General features: G+C 39.9%; 1 protein-coding gene across 1 annotated transcript; it reads left to right on the forward strand.

The window, feature by feature from the left end:
- Positions 1–2,339: 2,339 nt before the first annotated feature.
- Positions 2,340–19,705, forward strand: ergic1 (endoplasmic reticulum-golgi intermediate compartment 1). Its single transcript, XM_022751711.1, has 10 exons — positions 2,340–2,471; positions 8,993–9,054; positions 12,293–12,365; positions 12,871–12,965; positions 15,458–15,582; positions 16,233–16,337; positions 16,437–16,497; positions 16,753–16,853; positions 17,666–17,788; positions 19,194–19,705. The coding sequence occupies exons 1-10, from the start codon at positions 2,452–2,454 to the stop codon at positions 19,299–19,301; spliced, it is 873 nt and encodes a 290-aa protein (XP_022607432.1). The 5' UTR covers positions 2,340–2,451; the 3' UTR covers positions 19,302–19,705.
- Positions 19,706–19,717: the final 12 nt, after the last annotated feature.

Genomic DNA, 19,717 nt, shown 5'->3' on the forward strand with positions numbered 1-19,717 from the left:
TGTTTTAACTTCAAGCAAAGGGAAGATGGATGTGTTATGTGAGAAAGGAAGAGGGGGAGGGGAGGGGAAGCTTAAAGGACAGAAACTTAAGAATCACAACAGAGTGCAAAAACTCTCCAGCCGGTTTAACCTCACACTCCTGTGAGATGAATCAACTGTGAGGCACATGCCACAAAGCAGGAATGTTACACACTCTACAGGGGAGTGGGGTCAAACAGGTTCTGAAAACAGTCTGTACCCAAACATTTTGTCCTCGCTCTAAATGCGTCCCCCAAGTCATGAAGTGGTGGACTTATGTTCTGGAAGTTATAGGAAAGAAATTAGACAACTGATGACGAGTTGAACAGAGGCAGCTAGTAGGCTACAATGATGAAGCAACATTTTTCTCCATGGTCATGATAAGCAGAAAAAAAGGTATGAATCCAAAACTTGGATTTCAATTACACAAAAATTCCTGTTCTTTACATGATGACATTTATCAGTGCAAATGTCCTCCTAGAATAAGAATACAAATGTGTGAGTGTTTGCGTTGTGGACTGTAAATGACACAATATTGAAATTGAGGTCTGAAAATAGAGCCTGGATTGTTGCTTTGTTTCTGATTCCCATAATTATGGCCCACAACCAACTGTAGCTCTCATCCAGAAAGGGAAGTGAAACAGAGGATGAGAGGCATTTCCTGCGGTCTGGCCTCGCTGTCACTTGCTGTCATCCCTGCCTGTTTACTGTCATTGTTACTAGGGGCAACAACTGAGCCATCAGTGGGAAAACACAGGGTCTGTCCTGTCCTCTAGTGTCTCAATGGCCGACACATTATATGACCCAAGAACATTTAATTTCATGCATATATGAGTGTGGGGAGACCAAAAAAACTTGAGTTGCAATGGGAAGAATCTCAAGTGCTGTTTCTGGGTTGTGACTATAATAGCCTACACTCCAATATACACAGATACCTATATATCTGATGTACTGTATGTAATACTCAAAATGTAAAAAAAAAAATTCCTGCTGAAAAAATACATTCACTTTCCTTTCATTTATGTTGAGTCTGGTCAAGGCAGAGGCCATTTGTCTTGAAAATGAATTTGCCTATCAACTGATCTGATCTGATACATAAGTTTACAAGTTTACTTTCTTCTAGTTGTGACCTTTTTCTTGTTGTTGCATGTAACAAGTAGCTTAATCCATTTTGATTAATTATTTGCAGGCTTTTCTCACAATGTTCTAAGAGTTTTTTAATGTCACCCAAAGAGTGTAGTTGATACATTTTGGGTCACCAAGGGCATTAGACGTCACCACAGGAATTTTTAATAAAAATGTCTTCAAGGCAAATTTCTCATAAAGGCCACATGGTTTATGTCTTGTTGTATGAGGCTGTCACAGAGTAACCAGATAAACATACAGTTACTCCCTAACCAAAGTTGGAAAGTTTGGACTAATAAACTTCAGTATACGATGTGGATGTATTCAGTGAAACTCCTCTTAAATAAAGTAATTTCCTGTATAACCTGTTCTCATTCTTCAAATGTAGGCTAATTGATGTGTTCATGCTACATCAAGTTCATCACAAACCGGTAGGCTATGTGTTATGTTGTTACATTAGTTATTGTAGAATATGTCATTTTATACTATTTTTAGGATGCCCTCTTAAGATCTAGCCAGAGAAAAAAGACAAACTAGGGTTAGCTGATTTGGTTAACTGTAGCTTACTCACTTATTTTTTTTCTGTAGATAAATAAATAAATACATGTAAAAGTTTTTGATTAAAAACATAGCCTACACTATACCCTTGTACACCCTAATTGTTCAGGGACTTCAGAGAAGTAACCTAGTTAAATCTGGCTCAGAGTATCTATTTTGTTTGTAGCATTCAATAAATAGTTTACAAATAGACTACAATGTAGTTGTAAGTAGATATAAGTGTTTATTAATGTATTTATCAAAACAAACCATAACTTCACCTGTGGGCTCCTATAAGTGCAGGCTGTTGTATAAATATATGATGAATGACAAAATCGGAAAACAAGCATTTAAATGCTAAATAGGGGGAATTAAAGCAAAGTGTTGCCATAACATGTTTTTGTGCATGGTTCTACAGACAAACAAAAAAAAAGAAGATAAATAGATGCAAATACACAAGGTATAATTTAAAACTATTTGAATACAAAGCTATAACTCGCTTCTATCATTATTTTCAAAAAAAATGGATGGAAACTGATCACTGTCTTCACATAAGTTACAAAAAGCCATAAAAACGACGAACTGTTCTCGGAGGAAATAGAATCATAGGGAACAGGAAGTAGCTCTCAGCCAATCGGCTTTTGCAAAGCGTCCTAAGCTGACGTCAGCCCGGTACCGATGAACAGCCGGTAGCGTTGAAGAGAACTGTAAGGCTGCCCGTCGTTTGTAGCTTTGTCCGCTAACCCCCTCCCTGTCAAACGTGCAAACATCATGCCTTTCGATGTTAGGAGGTGAGTACGGGGCTTCCGTTCATTGGGATTTAGACATGAAGGGACGGCGGGGGGGTTCTGCAGTCGGTGAGCTCTGGATGAATTAACTGGCTGGCAAAGCATCGCCAACTAATGAGCGAGTCTCAGTCGGAGCAATACCGTTTCACATTTGGCATGAATGGGCCACATTGTCGCAGGGGTGTAGAGTTGTTGTTGAGTCGGTGGAGTGATGCTCAGGTATGCTCACTGAGGTTTTGTCTGGGTTCCAGCCTGCGCATGTGCAGATTTCCTCATCCTTCCTAATATTTGCAAGAAGTTAAACTAATAACAGTAACCTCAGAGCATAGTAACAGTTATTGTCAACACAGTGGTGTCATAGCCGCTTGCTATAATAAGCAAAAGTAACAGTCTGGTTTAGTGTTGTTTACGAATCAATAATCTTAATACACACAAATGTGTCAAAGCATTCAGAGTCATTCAAAACAGTAAGAAACAGACGGTGGGCAGTCAGAAATACACCTGAGCAGAAGTACTGCAGAGCCATTCACCTAATCTGTTGATACTCTATTAGCACAGAGCTAATAGTCACACCTACTGTACAGGGCTGTTGAAACTGTCAATAGAGCACACCCTAATCAAAATAAAGGACAGGATGTTTGCACAGTGGTCACTTCATACTATTGGGCTGTGACAGATACCGACTGGTGGTCTGTCAACAATTTACATTATGAATACTCAGTCCTTAAATCAGAGTCTTAACTTTGTCAAGGTAAAAAAAAAAAAAAAAAAGCTAAAGTAGTAGGACTACAAGAAACAATTATTTTTACTGGTTAATCTGCCAGTTTGTTTCAGTTGTTATAATATGCAACAAAATTGTCAAAAAATCAAAAATGCCCATCACTACTTTCCCAGAAGTCAAGGTGAAGTCTACAATACCTTGTTTTTTTCACCAAAAGTCTAAACCCCAAAGATATTCAGTTTTCAATGATATGACAAAGAAAACCAGCAAAGTCTCTTATTTGAGAAGCTCACACAAGAAAATGTTTTGTATTTTGTACTGTTTTTGTTCAAAAATGTAGGAGTACTTTAATATTCTAATTTTATTTTATTTTGAATTTCAAAGTTTTCATTAGGAAACATACTGGATTTATGTCCTCAGTAATAATTAGTGGTTGGTGATTTGAATGATATTATTTCTGATCACAATAGTGCAGAAACATTGAGTAATTGATTAGTTGATCGACATAAATATAAAAACTTCAGAGAAGAAAATCAAGCAAATGTGAATATTTGCTTTTCTCTGGTTTATATCAATATATAGTTAATATCTTAAGGGTTTGTAGATGTAACCTTGGTAACTGATAATGAAAATGATTGTCAGTTGCAGCCTTAGCTCACTCACGAGCTGCCTTTCTCTCAAACTATTAACAGTTGCTGTCATCCTTCCTACAGACCACAGCCGTGTCGCAATAAGCAAATGAATTTACCAAAATACAGCATCTGCCGTATATCTCTTGTTTCGACTGCTACAATAGATGATCTGTGTTGGAGGGTTGTCTGAGAGTGAATGTGTCATTGGGTTAGGAACTGGTCATTTCCTGTTCAGATGCTTAAGTGATACCATGATCATACAAAACTCATGTTGCAACAGCTGGAAATAGCTCGATTGACGAACCAACTGGTTGTTTCGCTCAGTCAGAAACATCGGCGGGTTAGTCAACAGGATGAGTGTGTGTAACGATATAGATTACCGTAGGTTACGCCATACGTTAGGGTAGCATGTATTCCCAGAATGTTGAGCTGTATTAGATTAAATATAGATTTTTAACAGCGGGTGTTGTATATTTTTCTTATATAAGCAAAACCAATGAAAAGACTAAAATCAACAATGTGTGAACCGGTCTCTCATTACTTTCTGACTTTCCTATCCTATCAGTTACACTTAGCCCCAAGCTCATTGCATCTTTCATAAGAGATTTTGTAAATCTTAAGAAACGGATCACAAATCACAAAAGCAAGACGATACATGTATATCAGACTTTGGGTATGTGTTTCAGTAGTTGTATGTAGGATAAATTCATATTCATCCGTCCATAATGTGTTTACGCTTACTTTAAAGCAGCTATTTGTAAGTTTAGCTATTGTTACATAGCCAGCATTAGCATTAACAGCTATTTATTTACCAGTCTTGCCAAGAGCTTCAGCCATTGTTGTATTTACAAGACAAGGCTATAATGCGTACTCAGAGCAGCCCTATTTCTTCAGGGCAGACTGGGCGATACTCGGTATCGGACAGTGACCAGACTGTCTGTCGGGCCGGGTATAGCTGGTTAGCATGATGACCTCAGTGACAGAAGCAAAACAACAGTCAACATTGGCATTTCTTTCCACCGCTGGAGACAGCTCTTGGCGAGTAAAAGACTGAACTTTGATGCTGAACTTGCAACGTCTCTAATGTTGGCTATGTAAAAATAGCAAACCTTACAAATAGTTCCTTTTAAATAATCTAATATTGTATTTTTTTAAATTTTAAAATTTTAATTTTTTTACTCTCAGTTAATTACTAATATAAAGAAAATTTCTTGTACCCTCACAAATCATTAATCATTTTACACTATATTTGATTATTTTATAGTTTCATTCAGTTTCCCATGATGTAATCAAAAACGACCTGACTGGATTGGATGTCAGATTCATGTTCTGAGATGCTTTGTTTCTTGATCTACTACCAAAAATGGCAATAACACTGTGATTAGTTATAGCAGCATGTGCTGACTTGCTGTGTTACTTTTTGATGGTGTTTCTGCACAGCTTCTAACAATCAGCTTCTAATTATAAGAATTCCCTCTTTCAGAATGACTGAGCAGCAGCTCTTTTGATTGAATGAGTGAATGGCTGAGAGGCTTTTATCCCCACGTTTAATTGACCTTCAGAATTATGTCATTTATTGACATATGTAGGCATGGTTTGGGCCAACCTGATGAGGTAGTGTGTTTGCCTCTCTGGTGATTAGATCATGGTGACTTAGAGTTTCAGTACGGATGCTGACAGTGTTTTGTCAATGCATGTTATATCTCTTAATCTTGACAGTGTTGGGTGACTTTGCAGTTTAATACTTGACGTACACTTTCACCAGATGACTGAAATAGAAATCTACTTACACAAGTAAGCATGCGTTACCTATGTAAGATGATCACATGTGAGAAGAGGAACTAAACAATCTATTAATGTGGAGGAATACATAAAAGGGGTGAAGCAGTGACTCATTGTGACTCATTTGCGAGATATGGTTCATTTAGTCAGGTTCCTTCCTTGAAAAGCGGCTCTGTGCTTTCACTTCATGGTGTCAACAGAGAGATACTGGTACACCATGTCCTCACTAATCACAAAACATCTGCGGCCTTTACAGAAGACCGAGCAGTGTGAAGTGACGGAGGGAGATGTGTTGACTGTAATTCAGGAAATTACCAACGTCAGTGTTAGACCAAGAGATGAACTCTTGGGAGTCATCATTAATATTCATGAATACAAAGTGTTCGCAGTGAAGGAAATTACTTGAAACTGAGTTCTCATCCAACCTAAAAATAAGTCTCCCTAAGTCTAGCAAAGGTGTTGTGGACGTATTTAAGTACTGTTGTGCACCTCTGACAAAATCTGCTATAAAATGTAATGTAACTATATAAAATAAAATACATTTTAAATTATGTATGACAATACTTTAAATAAATACACTTAAGTAAATGTATTTCTTCACAAAACAGAGGTTGTCTTTATTGCCATAACACTTGTGTGTTTTGTATTTCAATGAATGCATTTTAAATGATATGTTATGATATACATTAAATGCTGCCTTACCAAATTGATTCACATATTTCAGTTAAATTAAACAAAAGCCATGTCATGTGATATAAAAAATATATTTTCAACTGGTGGAATATAAGGTATGCTATCAAATATATCAAATATTTTATTCAGAAATATTCGGATTTATTCCAGTAATATGTTTTGTAATACAACTAACATAACAGATGTCAACATTATAGCATTTCAATTTTGCATTCAGTATGAGAAGTGTCTTTATTATGACATTTCAGCTCAAACATAAATTAAACCTGCCATAATTCTGTCAGATTCGAATGACTATGTATTTATTCATCTGCCCAGCATTTTCAGTGTTGGGAGGGATTATAACTGTGCTCATGAACACCTGCCTTTTTATTTTAATGTAATACAAGAGCTCAGTCAGTCTCCGTCATATCAAGGCAGAATGATGAGTTTGTGTGTGGGGGGGGTTACGTGTGATTCCCTGCTGTGACTTTAACAAGCAAAAAATATGGTTACATGGTTTTTGTGTTAGACTGCTGCAGCAGGAGGCCAACATATCACGTGACTTCAAATATTTAACTAAATATCATATCAATATCAAGATAGTGCTGGGATGCCATTTTATTAATTTTCTCCACCTCTCCATCCCTTAATTTAGAGTGTAACTCAGGCCTTGTGTCCAGATATATCCGGCCTGTCTACTGTACATCAATCTGAGACTATTTACAGTTCACATCAGTTGCATCAGATTCCATGTCAGGTCTCAAGTGACCACTTGAGTGAGATTTTGTTTCCTCACTCACATTTGATTTTAGCAGTGGGAGACCACGACAGCTAAAAAAAAAAAGATAGTCACACACCAAGAGATGAGGATCTCTGTGAGTATTTATAACCTGGTCTCCAACTTGGCTGCAGTCATTGGCGTCATGTGTTTGTGATGTAGCTTGAGCATTAAGGAGTTTGTTTAAATGTGTAATAATCAGTGGCATCTTACAACCTTCTTGCACAATTTACTTTCTATAGTTCTTTATATTATTGGCACTGTGTATATACGTCACATCTCACATGGCAACGTTTCAACAAATACACTTCTTGTTTCTGTCTTGGCCACTTTGACCACAAATGCGGTTTGGAGTTTAAGAAAAGAAAGTTGACAAAGTTTCCAAAACAACACTGGTTGTTTATTTTCTCTTGACAGGAGAACCCACACGGGGAGGGTGTAATCCTTGATCTGAGCTCAGAGAGACAGAAATCAGGAATCAGGAGTTTCAAGGTTTTCACATGACAGCAGTGTACATCACTGTGCCCCACCTGTTTGGTTGTTTCATGGGGTCAGCACTGTGGCAGGGTGGAGAGGATGTGAGGGAAGGAGATTCTGCCTCTCTGCACATGAAGCTTAACATTCAGGAAGTGTGTTAGTGTAGAAGTTATTCTGATCCTGCATACAGACGACCCCTCCCTGAGTTCCCCTCCCAGCCCCCTCTCTATGCTGTCTGTCCTGTATATCCAGCCAGGCTGGCTATTAGCGCACAGTGATCTAATACTGATGGGACATCGGTGCAGGAAGTTATAGATGGATGCGGATCAGAGGGAGAGAGGAAGAGATGAAAGGAAGCTGGCCGAGGCGTTTAGGATCCAGGGGTCCGTGTGCACTAGATGAAAACACAGGAGCGAGAACAGGAACTGTGGCGAAACAAGAGAAGCAGCAGGGTCGGAGCTGGACAGGAAGCCCTCCCTCCCACTTCCTCCAGCCCCCCACCCCCCACTGCCCTGCATTGCATCAGCTGTGATTACTTCTCTGGCAGCTAACGGTGGAAGAAATTTGAAGAGATGTGAGTGTTTTGGAAGGAGATGAGGAAGGAGCGAGAGAGAGAAAGAGAGTGTGTGTGACGGGAGATGAGAAGTGAGGGTGGGTGGGGTTTACATCAGTCAGCAATGGAGTTTGGGGTCGAAAATGTTTCACTGCCCAAAAAGGACATGCGCAAGAACTCATGAACCTAAATAGTTTTGGTGTTGAGTAGTTTTTCCCCCTTCTGAGCTCCCCAAATAGGCAACAACAGTATTTCACAAGAGGGCTGTGGTTGTGTCAGGTGGTAATGATCCTCCTGCGCTTCTGATTCACTGATGTACACACAATCCTTTTTTTTTTCTTCTTTTTTTTAAATACCTACGTTGATACAAAATGTTAAGTTGAAGATTTAAATGAGAATAAATCTACAGCCTGATGTTGTCAGACTGAATCCTTCACTGCTGGTGTTGTTCCACTTACTGCCAAGAAGATCAAACCATATGACTGGATCATCGTAAATTGTTACTACAGTTGTGTTTGTATTCCTCTATGTCTGTTTTCATTGGTGTGTCTGTGTGTTGTGTTTATGTTGGCTTTGTGTTTTGCTGTGTACATGCAGAGTGTGAGAGACCTTTTGTTGGGGTCAGAATTACAGAGCACACATTCACAGGAAGAGGTGTAACCCTGTAGTGTGTGTGTGTGTGTGTGTGTGTGTGTGTGTGTGTTGCGGCTGGCTGTCTGGACCTGTTATGTGTAATGGCAGTGGTCCACAGCTAACATTCCACCACTCTTCTGTAATATCGCACAGCCTGATGGGTACAGAATGTGCTTCTTTTCTCAGCACGTAGTGTTTACATTTGCAATTTTTTTTCTCACTCCTCCTTTCCCTTTTTTTTTTTTGTTTCCTTCTCTTCCTTTCTCTCCTCAGATTCGATATCTACAGGAAAGTGCCAAAAGATCTCACCCAGCCCACATACACAGGAGCATTCAGTGAGTAGTTCTTCACCCTCAACGGGCCAAAAATATGAGGCTCTTTTTTTGGTTGTTTTTTATTTTTATATGTTGATTAATCAAGTTTTAGTTGCCCATTTGTCCAAGTATGTATTTGGAATCACTGAGTGTTGCTTCTATAGAAAGTATTTAGCATTAAATATGCAAAATGTTTGGTACAGATTTGGTTCAATAAAGTTCTATTTCCACTTGTGTCACTAACTTAAAATCTGTTTATTTGCTTTCTTGTTGAAAGTTAGCTGAAAAGATTGAAGCCAATCTCATGTACATAAAAAATTAAACACCACCACCAGTAGATAGTTAGCTTAGCTTAAAGAAAAAAGGGAAACAACTAGCCTGAGTCTGTCCAAAGGTAACAAAGTGTAAATCTTACACATTATTGTGTCAGTTTTTGTAAACATCACATAAACAAGATTTGATGTGTTAGCGAGCTTTATAGCTGCTAGTGGTCTAACTGTTTCCAATCCTTGTGCTGAGCTAAGCTAACTGGCTACTGGTTCTAGCTTCATAATAAAACCACAGCTTTTCATTTTTATTCAGTTTTTTGGTATCCACCTTCTCATCCAGCCGTGACCAAGAAAGAAGACAAGTGTCTACAAATGATGTCAAACTATTCCTTTGAATGTTTCTGTTCACGCTTTTCATTTTTTCAGCAATTTCATTAGCTAACTTAGCCTTAAATTGCAGTACTTGCAGCATTTTGTTTCAATTTGTATGTTTCAATATTGTGAATGTTTTGTGTATTTTCTTTTCAGTGAAACGAAAACAACCAAAACAAAAGTAACAGAGACAGACTTTCATCAAAATAATACCTTTTTGGATGATTTATTTCAACTAATAGTCATGTTTTATGTCACATTTTGCTATTCCTACCATCTACAAAACCCTGTGGCTCTTAGATAGCAATAACAAATGACTTTGCCATTCTAGTAGTGCTTAGCTAGTGGTAGTATTTAGCATACCTGTAGAGTTTAACGTGCACGCTTTTCATTAGAATGTAAACACAGAGAGAGAGAGAGAGAGAGAGAGAGAGAGGTACCAGTCACTACTCAGTGGGTGGATGTATTGAGGAACAGTTTAGGAAAAGGGAGGAGATGACAGCTGTAAATCAAGTACCTGTCTCAGCGCAGAGGTGTATCCCAACAGAGTCAGTCAATGGGCAGTACCTGTTTTGCTACAACTAGTATGGTAAGAATGTTAATGAGCATGCTCTTTCATTGCCACAGGCACCTGAGAAGTCATCACTGTGAATCTGAATGGTTTTCCTGTCAGATCATGTGTTTCGTGCTTGTCACCAACAAATCATTGTGTAATCAGGGATAGTATTGATTATTCACTCTTAAACAGCATACAAAAGACCTGATGACACATTTTTGGTTATTCATTGAGCAGCGCAGGGTAGAACTGAATGTCAGCTCCAACCTGATGACAGTGTGGATAAACAACGCTGTTAGTGAATAGTGAACATTTTTACACAGATTATAAACACCTTCCTGGATGACAGGGAAGAGAATGAATTTGCTAAAGATATACACACGAGTTTCCACCCATGAGGAAATGGATGGAAGTTCTTCCTGTATGGAGTTGACTCCCTTCCTGTCTCCGTCCTCTGTCTAGGGGTGAGGGCATTTGGTTGATTTGGATATTAGACAACTGTTAGTGCCGCTCAACTTACAGTTTGGTTTGTGTGGTTCAGAGGCAACCAGAAACAGACTCCCTCTTTCACAAAAGGCCAAATATTTGACCCCAAGTGCTTTTGTTATTCTGTTTTAGGGCCACATTCCTTTGGCTTCAATTTTTACGGTATTTACTTTGAACAATAGCTCTGTTTTTGCAACAGTGGTTTTTCCGGAGCCCTTCTCACTTTGGACATAATATATCAATCTGTTGTTTGACTGATTTGTAGTAATTATATTATTTGTTTGTCCTGCCTGTGCGGTGTGGGAGAAAATGAGCTTCGGGTAGAACAAAAATAAATAGAACATCTGATTACAGAAGTGTAGGGCTAGTTTTGGTGTCATGGACTGATTCATGGTGTTATCATATCCAATCCTTTGTGTCACAGCTCTGAAAGAAAAGCTTCCTCTCTGTGAGAATGAAGCAACTTTTGAGTCTATTTCATCTTAAGTGTGAGCACTAGGATGGATGAGCTAAGGTTTGGAAAAAAAAGAAGAAAAGAAAACACTCATGTGAAGTCTTTGTAAATCATTTGCCTTGTCAGTATTTCCATTGCAGAGCTGTTGAAGTTTAAATCAGCAGCAGTCCATTACACTCATCTTTAGTAATCCCCTTCCAGTATTGCACCCTTTGAAGCTCAGGAAGAGATACTGTACTGTCTTTTGATGAACCTGAATAAGTGACCTATGTGTCATAGCGATGCTTCCTATTGTTTGTTGGTTAAACATTACCTTATGTAAAGCCTCTGCCAACCACAGGTTTGGCTGTGACGCTCTGCCGACCACAAGGTCATGTGACTGTGATCCTGGGAGACGGTTGTCACGTAAACACGCCTCACCTGCTGAGTGAGAGCTTGTCTGACTGAGGCTCTTGTCATACCAGATAGACCACAGTTGCGCAGACACAGATCAGCTCCTTCCATATTTATCTTAGTAAACACATGACGTTTTTATATGACCCTTCGGCTGATTAGTTTGACACATGAAATGAAACAGGCAGCCTGGCTGCTTCTCCTTTTAAGCTCAGACTTTATTTTGGCTCAGATTGAACAAAAATACTTAATATTTAAGGTTAATATTCCTAATCTGGTCCCTGTCTTGCTGTTCATTAAAACCTTCACTGTAAAGCTTCTTTGTTGGAGCCATTTTTGGTCTGGGTGATTGTGTGAAGTTTGTTTAAGGAAACCCAAAAAGAGCCGTTTGTAGGACTTGTGCAGCATGAGCTCACCCCTCTGAAAGCAGATATGCTGTAATGGCTGCCTGTTGTGCTGGTATTTAATGTGTAATTAGTGTAGGAGGGTCTTTTAAAAACCTGCGTAATGGCAGGCTTAACGTTGCCAGTAAAACAGCTATTTCGGGACAATTTTTACGGCTGCTGTGATTTCATTAATGTCAATAGCTTAGGTCAGCCATTCTCAAAGGTTGGAAGAGCCCTCGCTCATTTTGTTTACATCATTCCTTGAAGTGCCGTACATAAAACTCAGCAGTGACTTAAGTTTAAACAAGGTGTTCATTCTAACTTTCTTCCTCTTTGCCCACAGTTTCCATTCTCTGCTGTGTCTTCATACTTTTCCTGTTCCTGTCTGAGCTGACGGGATTCATAGCCACTGAAATGTAGGTATCAACACCAGTCGAACTGCCTTTAACAGCCGCGTTATCTTGTAATATCCTGTAGCTGAAACAATCGAATCGTAAGACAGTCCCCTCTGTTGCCACACAGGCACAGGACCTGCCATCTGAAATATACAAGACAGGAACTTAATCATGAATGTCGTTGCCCTCATTATGATGTATCCTGCTCGGCCTGTGTTGTAACCAATGAGTGGAGTCAATTGTCTCACAGGAAATTGGCTTTGTGCATGCGTCAGCCTCTTGGCAATGTGTAATAAGTGATGACTTGGGGAGGGTGTGACAGAAAGGAAATACACTGACACAGATACACAAATGCTCTTTTACTTGCAATTTGGCAGAAGATGAATCCTCGACTGTTAAAGTAGTGCGCAAATGACACGTTGTCAGAGGAGAAACTGGTCTTTTTCTTAGTATAAATGACTTTTTTCCCCCTCTCATTAAAGGTTTCAGCTTATCTAACTGTTTTTCTCTTTTCTGCCTATTACAGAGTAAATGAACTTTATGTGGATGATCCTGATAAAGACAGTGGTGGGAAGATAGATGTGAGTTTAAACATCAGTTTGCCAAACTTACACTGTGATTGTGAGTATATACATATATATATATATATACATATATATAACCCTCAGTTTCTCTTCATTACACTTCCTGTTTGTGTGTTATGTTTTTCACACTGTTTATGTCCTCTTTTTTACAGTTTGTTTTTCCCTTTATCAGACAGTGGCATACTTGCCCTGCCCTATCATTTAACACGGCATATTGGCAAAAGATAAATGATTCCCTAGATAAAGAATAGACTCAAAGCTACACAATGGTTTGTTTACCCTGCGGTGTTGTTGCATGCTGCTAGATAACACTAGACTTTACGCCAAACCTCAGATCTGTGTCGCTTCTGTTTGATCTCATGCTGCCACACAGCCGTGATCTGAGTTTGACATGAAGTTGCCTCGGTTGGCTCGTCTACTGTACTTTGGATGTCAGAGAAGTGGGCAGGGCAGTTGAAGCGTGCCAGGACGGAGAGCAGTCACTGGTTATTTGCTCCTCATGACTCCCCTCAGAAACTATGCCCAATGACAAATCACACACGCGCACACACACACACACCACATCCATGTACACACACACACACACACACTGGTGCTACTCCGGCAGCACAGAAAACACACACATCCATTCAGTTCAAGCGATATCCAAAAATGGCAAAGCCAATAAATGCTTGTGTGAAAAATGAAGTCCAGATTTCAGCGAGAGAGGCTTTGGCATGCAGACACACAGCTGTTGGCCATGTGTTTAGACAAGCTCGCTCATGGCATGCCTAAACAAAGGCCGTCCCCTGCCGTTTCCAATTAAAGCTCTTGATTATTGTATGTATGGTGGTTTTGTTTATTTGCAGAATTTAAACTTTTTTTTTTTTTTTTTTTGTCAGAAATGTAGGGTGCTCTTAAATACCAGTTCAAACACGTTGGTGTAACCACAGTGCAGCTGCATGTAATGAGCAGAAATGTTCCTCAGGCCTTGCCCCTGCAAGTTAATATTGTCAGTTTATTTTCCAGGCCTCCAAACAGGTTGTCATCCATTACAAATTTACTTGCAGAGAGAAATCATTCTCATCATGGAAAAGCTGGCATTTCCATCTCTTTTTACTATTTATCTGCTCTGCTGCTCCAGAGTTAAACACTGTCTCCCTCCACTGACCTTTACGGGTTGCCAGGTCTTGATTTGTGACTTCATGGAAAAGCAGAACCGCGTGTAATACCCTTATAATAACCCCCCCCACACACACACACACACACATACACACACCAGCCCACCCACTTTACATGAACACACTTCCAGTCCTAAATGTCTTAAAAAGGAGAAACAACCAGCTCTCACACGGGCGGACTTCACTCACATTTGTGCACTGTATTTTGAGATGTAGGTAGACGTGGGGCAGAGGGGGGCAGAGGGGGGGAGGGGTCAAATTTGTCTTGAATGTCAAAGGTCAGACGGACGGCGTGTGGAGGTTTTAGCACAGATCCAGCAGACATCCCTTTCTGCACTGCTGGCCAACACACAGCACAGGCAGCCTCTGAAAATAGGCCACTGCCAGTGTGCCAATGCACGTCGGCTTGCAGGGGAGGGGGTGGGGGGTGGTGTGGAAGTCTAGATGGAAAAACACAGACGGAGAGGGCAACAGGCAGGAGAGGTGGTCTGTTTGGACTTTGTGTGTTTACTTTGCGGGCCACACTGTTGTGATATTGAGAATCTCTCTCTTTATTCTTCTCTTTCTCTTCTAATGGAAAGTACCAGTTTGCTTGTTGAATGTAGAAAAAAAAAGAAAAAAAAAATCTGCAGCTAATGATTATTCTCATCATCTGTAAATCTATCATTAATGTCTTTGATTAACCAATGAATAGTTTAATCAATAAAGAGTCCAGTCACAAGATGGTGACGTCTTCACACAACTTGTTTTGTCTGTAATGATGCACTTGGATAAATTTAGGATTCATTCATTTTTTATTTTTTACTCTGTTGAACTCAAAGACCAAAATAAAGATCAAAATTGAGGAAAGCAGCAAATGTTTTTTATAGAGCTGAAACAATGCATTGATTAGTCAAACAACAACAACAACAAAATGATTTTCAGCAAATTTGAAAATTGATATTTAATAATTTGTTAAGAAAAAATTCAAGTGTCCTCTGGTTTCTGCCTCTCAAATGAGAACTTTCTATGTTTCTGTGTGTTATATTGTGCTAAATTGAGTGTCTGGATTTTGTGTGTTAATCGGATAAAACAAGAATTCTGAGGACGTCACGTTGGGCTCTGGGGAACTGTCAGAAACTTTTTCAGTGTTTTCTGGCATTATTTTTACATTAAACCAATCACTACAACCGATGAATTAATTTAGAATAAAGGATAGATAAATCAGTAAAAAAAAGTTGTCAGTTGCAGTTCTAGTTTCTGTGTTTTCTTAGCACTTGAAAAGTAAAAGTTTGAAACCGGCAGAGGAAACTGTTTAATATTTTGGTTCATATTCTCTCTTGTTCATTATATATTTCAATTTTCTCCCGTATCTCTTTGTTTTCTTCAGTGGTAGGTTTGGACATCCAGGATGAGATGGGCCGCCATGAGGTCGGTCACATTGACAACTCCATGAAGATTCCTCTCAACCAGGGTGACGGTTGTCGCTTTGAGGGAGAATTCACCATCAACAAAGTAAGGCGTCATCTCATAGTGGAGCAGAGAAGAAGAATGACCCCCCACACACTCGAGGGATTACTTGTTTTATGTGCCTGATCCCCCCCCCCGCCCCCTAGGAAATGGCAAAAGTCAGTCTTTTCTGTCCAGTAATTACATTATGGTGGATCAGATAAGAGTTTTTGTGGGACCTAAGCTCTTGGACTATATGCCGTATATTTGTCTTGCACTTGAGTTAAACATAGTGGCTGATCCCCTGTCTGAGACAAATGAGCCCGACCTGCTTCCTCCTCCAGTCTAAATTGAGTTATGCTAAATGGAAGAGCTCGGGGATTCAGTTACACCTGACAGCATACTACAGTCTGGGCCCCGTGAAGCTCTGTTTGTCCCACCACCACTTTGTGCGTCAGTCTTTCCATTGCATTTAAAATGATTAACCCAGCAGTTGTACATTTAACACTCTTGCTCGTGGAATAAATGGAAATATGTGGAACGTGTTAAAGTGGGAAGATTTTTCTTCCGGAGGCGCGGACCTTTTAGTTTCCAACTGAGAGAGTGTGTTGTCAGACTCCGTCATTAGTTAACTAAATGTGTTGCAGGTGCTTGTGCTGTTATTGGCTTACAAACTTTGCTGTGTGTATGTGTTTATGCGTGTTGCCTGCCTTCAGGTACCAGGAAACTTCCACGTTTCGACACACAGCGCTACTGCACAGCCCCAGAACCCTGACATGACACACACCATCCACAAACTGGCCTTTGGGGAAAAGCTTCAGGTAGGAACACACACACAAAACACAGCCTAGAAAACTTGACAAGATCTGCAGCATGAAGGCACAACACAGATCTCTTTTTTTCCCCCTTTTGTCACACAGGTACAAAAAGTACAGGGAGCCTTCAATGCGTTAGGAGGGGCCGACAAGCTCTCATCTAATCGTACGTATCCAAACTGCACATGTACTCATCATAACCACTATGTGACTTTTATGTAAGGCCACTCGCGTGATGCAATGAAATGAGACACCTAGTGGACGGCAATTAAATCCAAACACAGTGGAAATTTGATTCAAACAGCTGACACTGCAGCTCAAACAGAAAGTCTCCAGCCGTTTGCGTCATGATCAAAACTGTATCCATTTTTGGACCCGGAAACGACATTTTGTCATTGAAATTACTTTGTTGCTCTTGCAGCTCTGGCCTCTCATGACTACATACTGAAGATTGTTCCAACAGTGTATGAAGACCTGTCAGGCAGACAGAGGTTCTCCTACCAGTACACGGTAGCCAACAAGGTGCTGTATCCTCGCTATTACCTCTCTTTTTCTTTCCACCCTTCTCATTAAATCACACCGCTATGTCATGTTGTTTTTGCACTCGTCATGGAAGCAGAGTGACCATCCCAACATATGGCCCGAGCATGTATCGCCGTGTTAACTTGTGCACTCACCCGGAAGTGAAAGCTCACCCCTAGTGACTGGAAAAGCTCCCTAGATGTCAACAAACCATAAACACACTTCCTAGAACTGTGTTGACTGACAGCTGGGTTTTGGAGTTTGAAGTAATAACAGTGCAGGTCAGCTGTGAAGCGGGGAGGATGAGGGCCTGAGCAAAATATTCCAAAATCTCATTGCAGGAGCATAAATAAAGGTCCAGCTGAGGCACGCATCTGTGCTTGGACTTCAACAGTCTTTTTTCCATGATAAATTTATTATTCTTATCAAATTTATTGTAGGTATATCAGGATTGATTCAGTAGAAATGTGATTTATAGAAACTCACTGATAGTCCTGTCATCACATCACGTAACAATAACTCAGCTCATTGTAGCCGCCTCCTGCTTACTTCATCTGAGTTTATTCAGCCAAGGTTCTTTTTGTTTCTACAGTCATTTTAAGATTTTTGAATGACTTCACTCAAAACCAGTTCTGTAATGACTCGTAAACATCACTACAGATGAGAATGAAATTACAGTTTGCTCTAAATAGTTTTCTAAACATAATGGGATTGACTGCCTCAGCGTTGATTAAATCGATCTTACATGTCGCAGAGTCCAAAACACTTTTTGTAACACGCTCTCTCTTTTTTTTTTTTTCCTTCCCACACAGGAATACGTTGCTTACAGCCACACGGGCAGGATCATCCCGGCCATCTGGTTCAGATACGACCTCAGTCCAATCACGGTCAAGTACACGGAGAGGAGACAGCCCTTCTACCGCTTCATCACAACAGTGAGTGGATTCACCTCTGGGATTTGAGAGAAACCAAAATCTGTGGCAAAATGTCTTACATTAATGTTGATTTATTTAAATTCAAGGCCTTTCAATGTCTTATAAACAGTGAAAGTGATGATTTTAAAACACTACCTCAAAGCGGTTCTAATGTATTTTTAACAACGCCAGTAGCTTGGTCAGTGGGTCGAAATTTGACAGAAATTCATGATGCCCAGAGGATGAATCCTATTTTTCCTCTTGCGCCACCATCAGGTTCGAAAATTAGTCTAATACTTTGTGACCAAATACCTACACATGTTTAACATTATACCTACTAAAAATCAACATTTTAGTTCCCCTCAGCTCACAGAGCCTTTTATCTTCTTTCAGATCATTGTTTCACTTTTCCAGCCGACCACTTTTTGATTTTGATTGACCCATAGTGCTCTCATCAGTGCTGTTTTCATCAGCAGGCAACAGTTTACCTCAAGACATCTCTGATAAACCCACTGTACGCTACCTGCCCATCACCATACAGAAGACAGTTAGTGATTAGCTCGTGAACGTAGCAAACATTTAGCAGCTAATGAGCTATATATTTCCCTCAGGAGTTGATAGAAACAAAAAACTGAGCCAAAAGGAGAGGGGATATTTTCTTGTATTCATCAGGTGGCCAGAAATACAACTTCAGGTCAATGCTAATGTTGCTCTGTGTCTGCTGGATGTGTAAAAAGGCTGTTAGCTAACATGTTAGCCATAACAGCTGTATAATTCCAGCGTTTTGTGTTGCTCCAACATCAGTAAAACAATGTAATGTTATATTATTAAATTGATCAGTTGTTACACAGTATGTCTCACAGACCTAAAGTGGGACTACTTCTGTAGTTTTTCACTTTTCACATTTAGGTTTCTTTTTTTTTAGTGGTCATATAAGAGGTCTTATATTTTCTATATTTTCTTTGTTTCTTTATATTTTGCCTTGTACAAAAAATTCCTTTTACCTCCTAAATTCCTTTTATCTGACTCCATCCCCCACCTGACCCTGTCAGTTGAGAAATTTTTTGCTGTACCACCTCATGAGGAAAGTTTCCTGCTGACTGATAATGCAGTCAGAGGTATATTGGCTGCTGGCTGTTGAGATACACTGTTATTTGTCCTTTGTGTTGTTTAGGTTTATCATGACTTAAGGCATGGGTAGGAGATGACTGTGCGTATAGTGTGATTATGAGTCATGGCTTAAGATTGTGAGTCAAGCAGCAGCAGAGCTCTTTGCTGGACTCCAGTGCATACCGAGTTGTCCGTGTAATGTATTGTTACGATTAAATGTGATTAAAGCCAGCTGATGTCGAGCCATTTATAACCAGAGAAGAAAACTTAACAGCTTTGAAACACTGAGACTGACGGGACGACTTGTTTTCTGTAGATCTGTGCCATTGTTGGAGGGACGTTCACAGTCGCAGGCATCATCGACTCCTGTATATTCACCGCTTCAGAGGCCTGGAAGAAGATCCAGATAGGAAAGATGTCATGAGGATCGCTCCTCACCTTACCCAACACATTTTATTTATAAGTGCAAAGTTGCTAGCCTGTTAGCTAAATCCAGTTCTGCTCGAACCAACTTCCTTGTGGAGATTGTATCACCGTGACCAATGAAGTGGCTCCGGCACTCGATCTAACTACCAGGCTACACGCCACTACTGCATCTCAGTTACTGGGGCTCCTCTCAGGCTCCCATCTGCTCTGCTGACGTGTGGACGCTGACTATCACATGTCTGCTTCCTGCATCTTCAGTGACAGGAGAGGAGAGGAGGGGGAAGCTTTTTTGTTACTGTGGAGATGAAATCTAAAGTACTGTGTGTCAGGGTTCAACCAGTATGGGTGTTTGAAGGCTGCAGCTGATATTTTTAGAATGAAGTAAAAAAAAAAAAAAAAAAATAGCGGAGATTT

Source organism: Seriola dumerili, unplaced genomic scaffold, assembly GCF_002260705.1.
Source record: "Seriola dumerili isolate Sdu_G_001 unplaced genomic scaffold, Sdu_1.0 BDQW01000161.1, whole genome shotgun sequence".
NCBI classification, from domain to species: domain Eukaryota; kingdom Metazoa; phylum Chordata; class Actinopteri; order Carangiformes; family Carangidae; genus Seriola; species Seriola dumerili.

Coding starts and splice junctions, on each gene's coding strand:
- ergic1 (XM_022751711.1), top strand. CDS start 2,452: ATGCCTTTCGATGTTAGGAG. Junction 12,966..15,457: donor GCCAAACTTACACTGTGATT/GTGAGTATATAC, acceptor TGTTTTCTTCAG/TGGTAGGTTTGGACATCCAG. Junction 16,498..16,752: donor CGACAAGCTCTCATCTAATC/GTACGTATCCAA, acceptor TTGCTCTTGCAG/CTCTGGCCTCTCATGACTAC.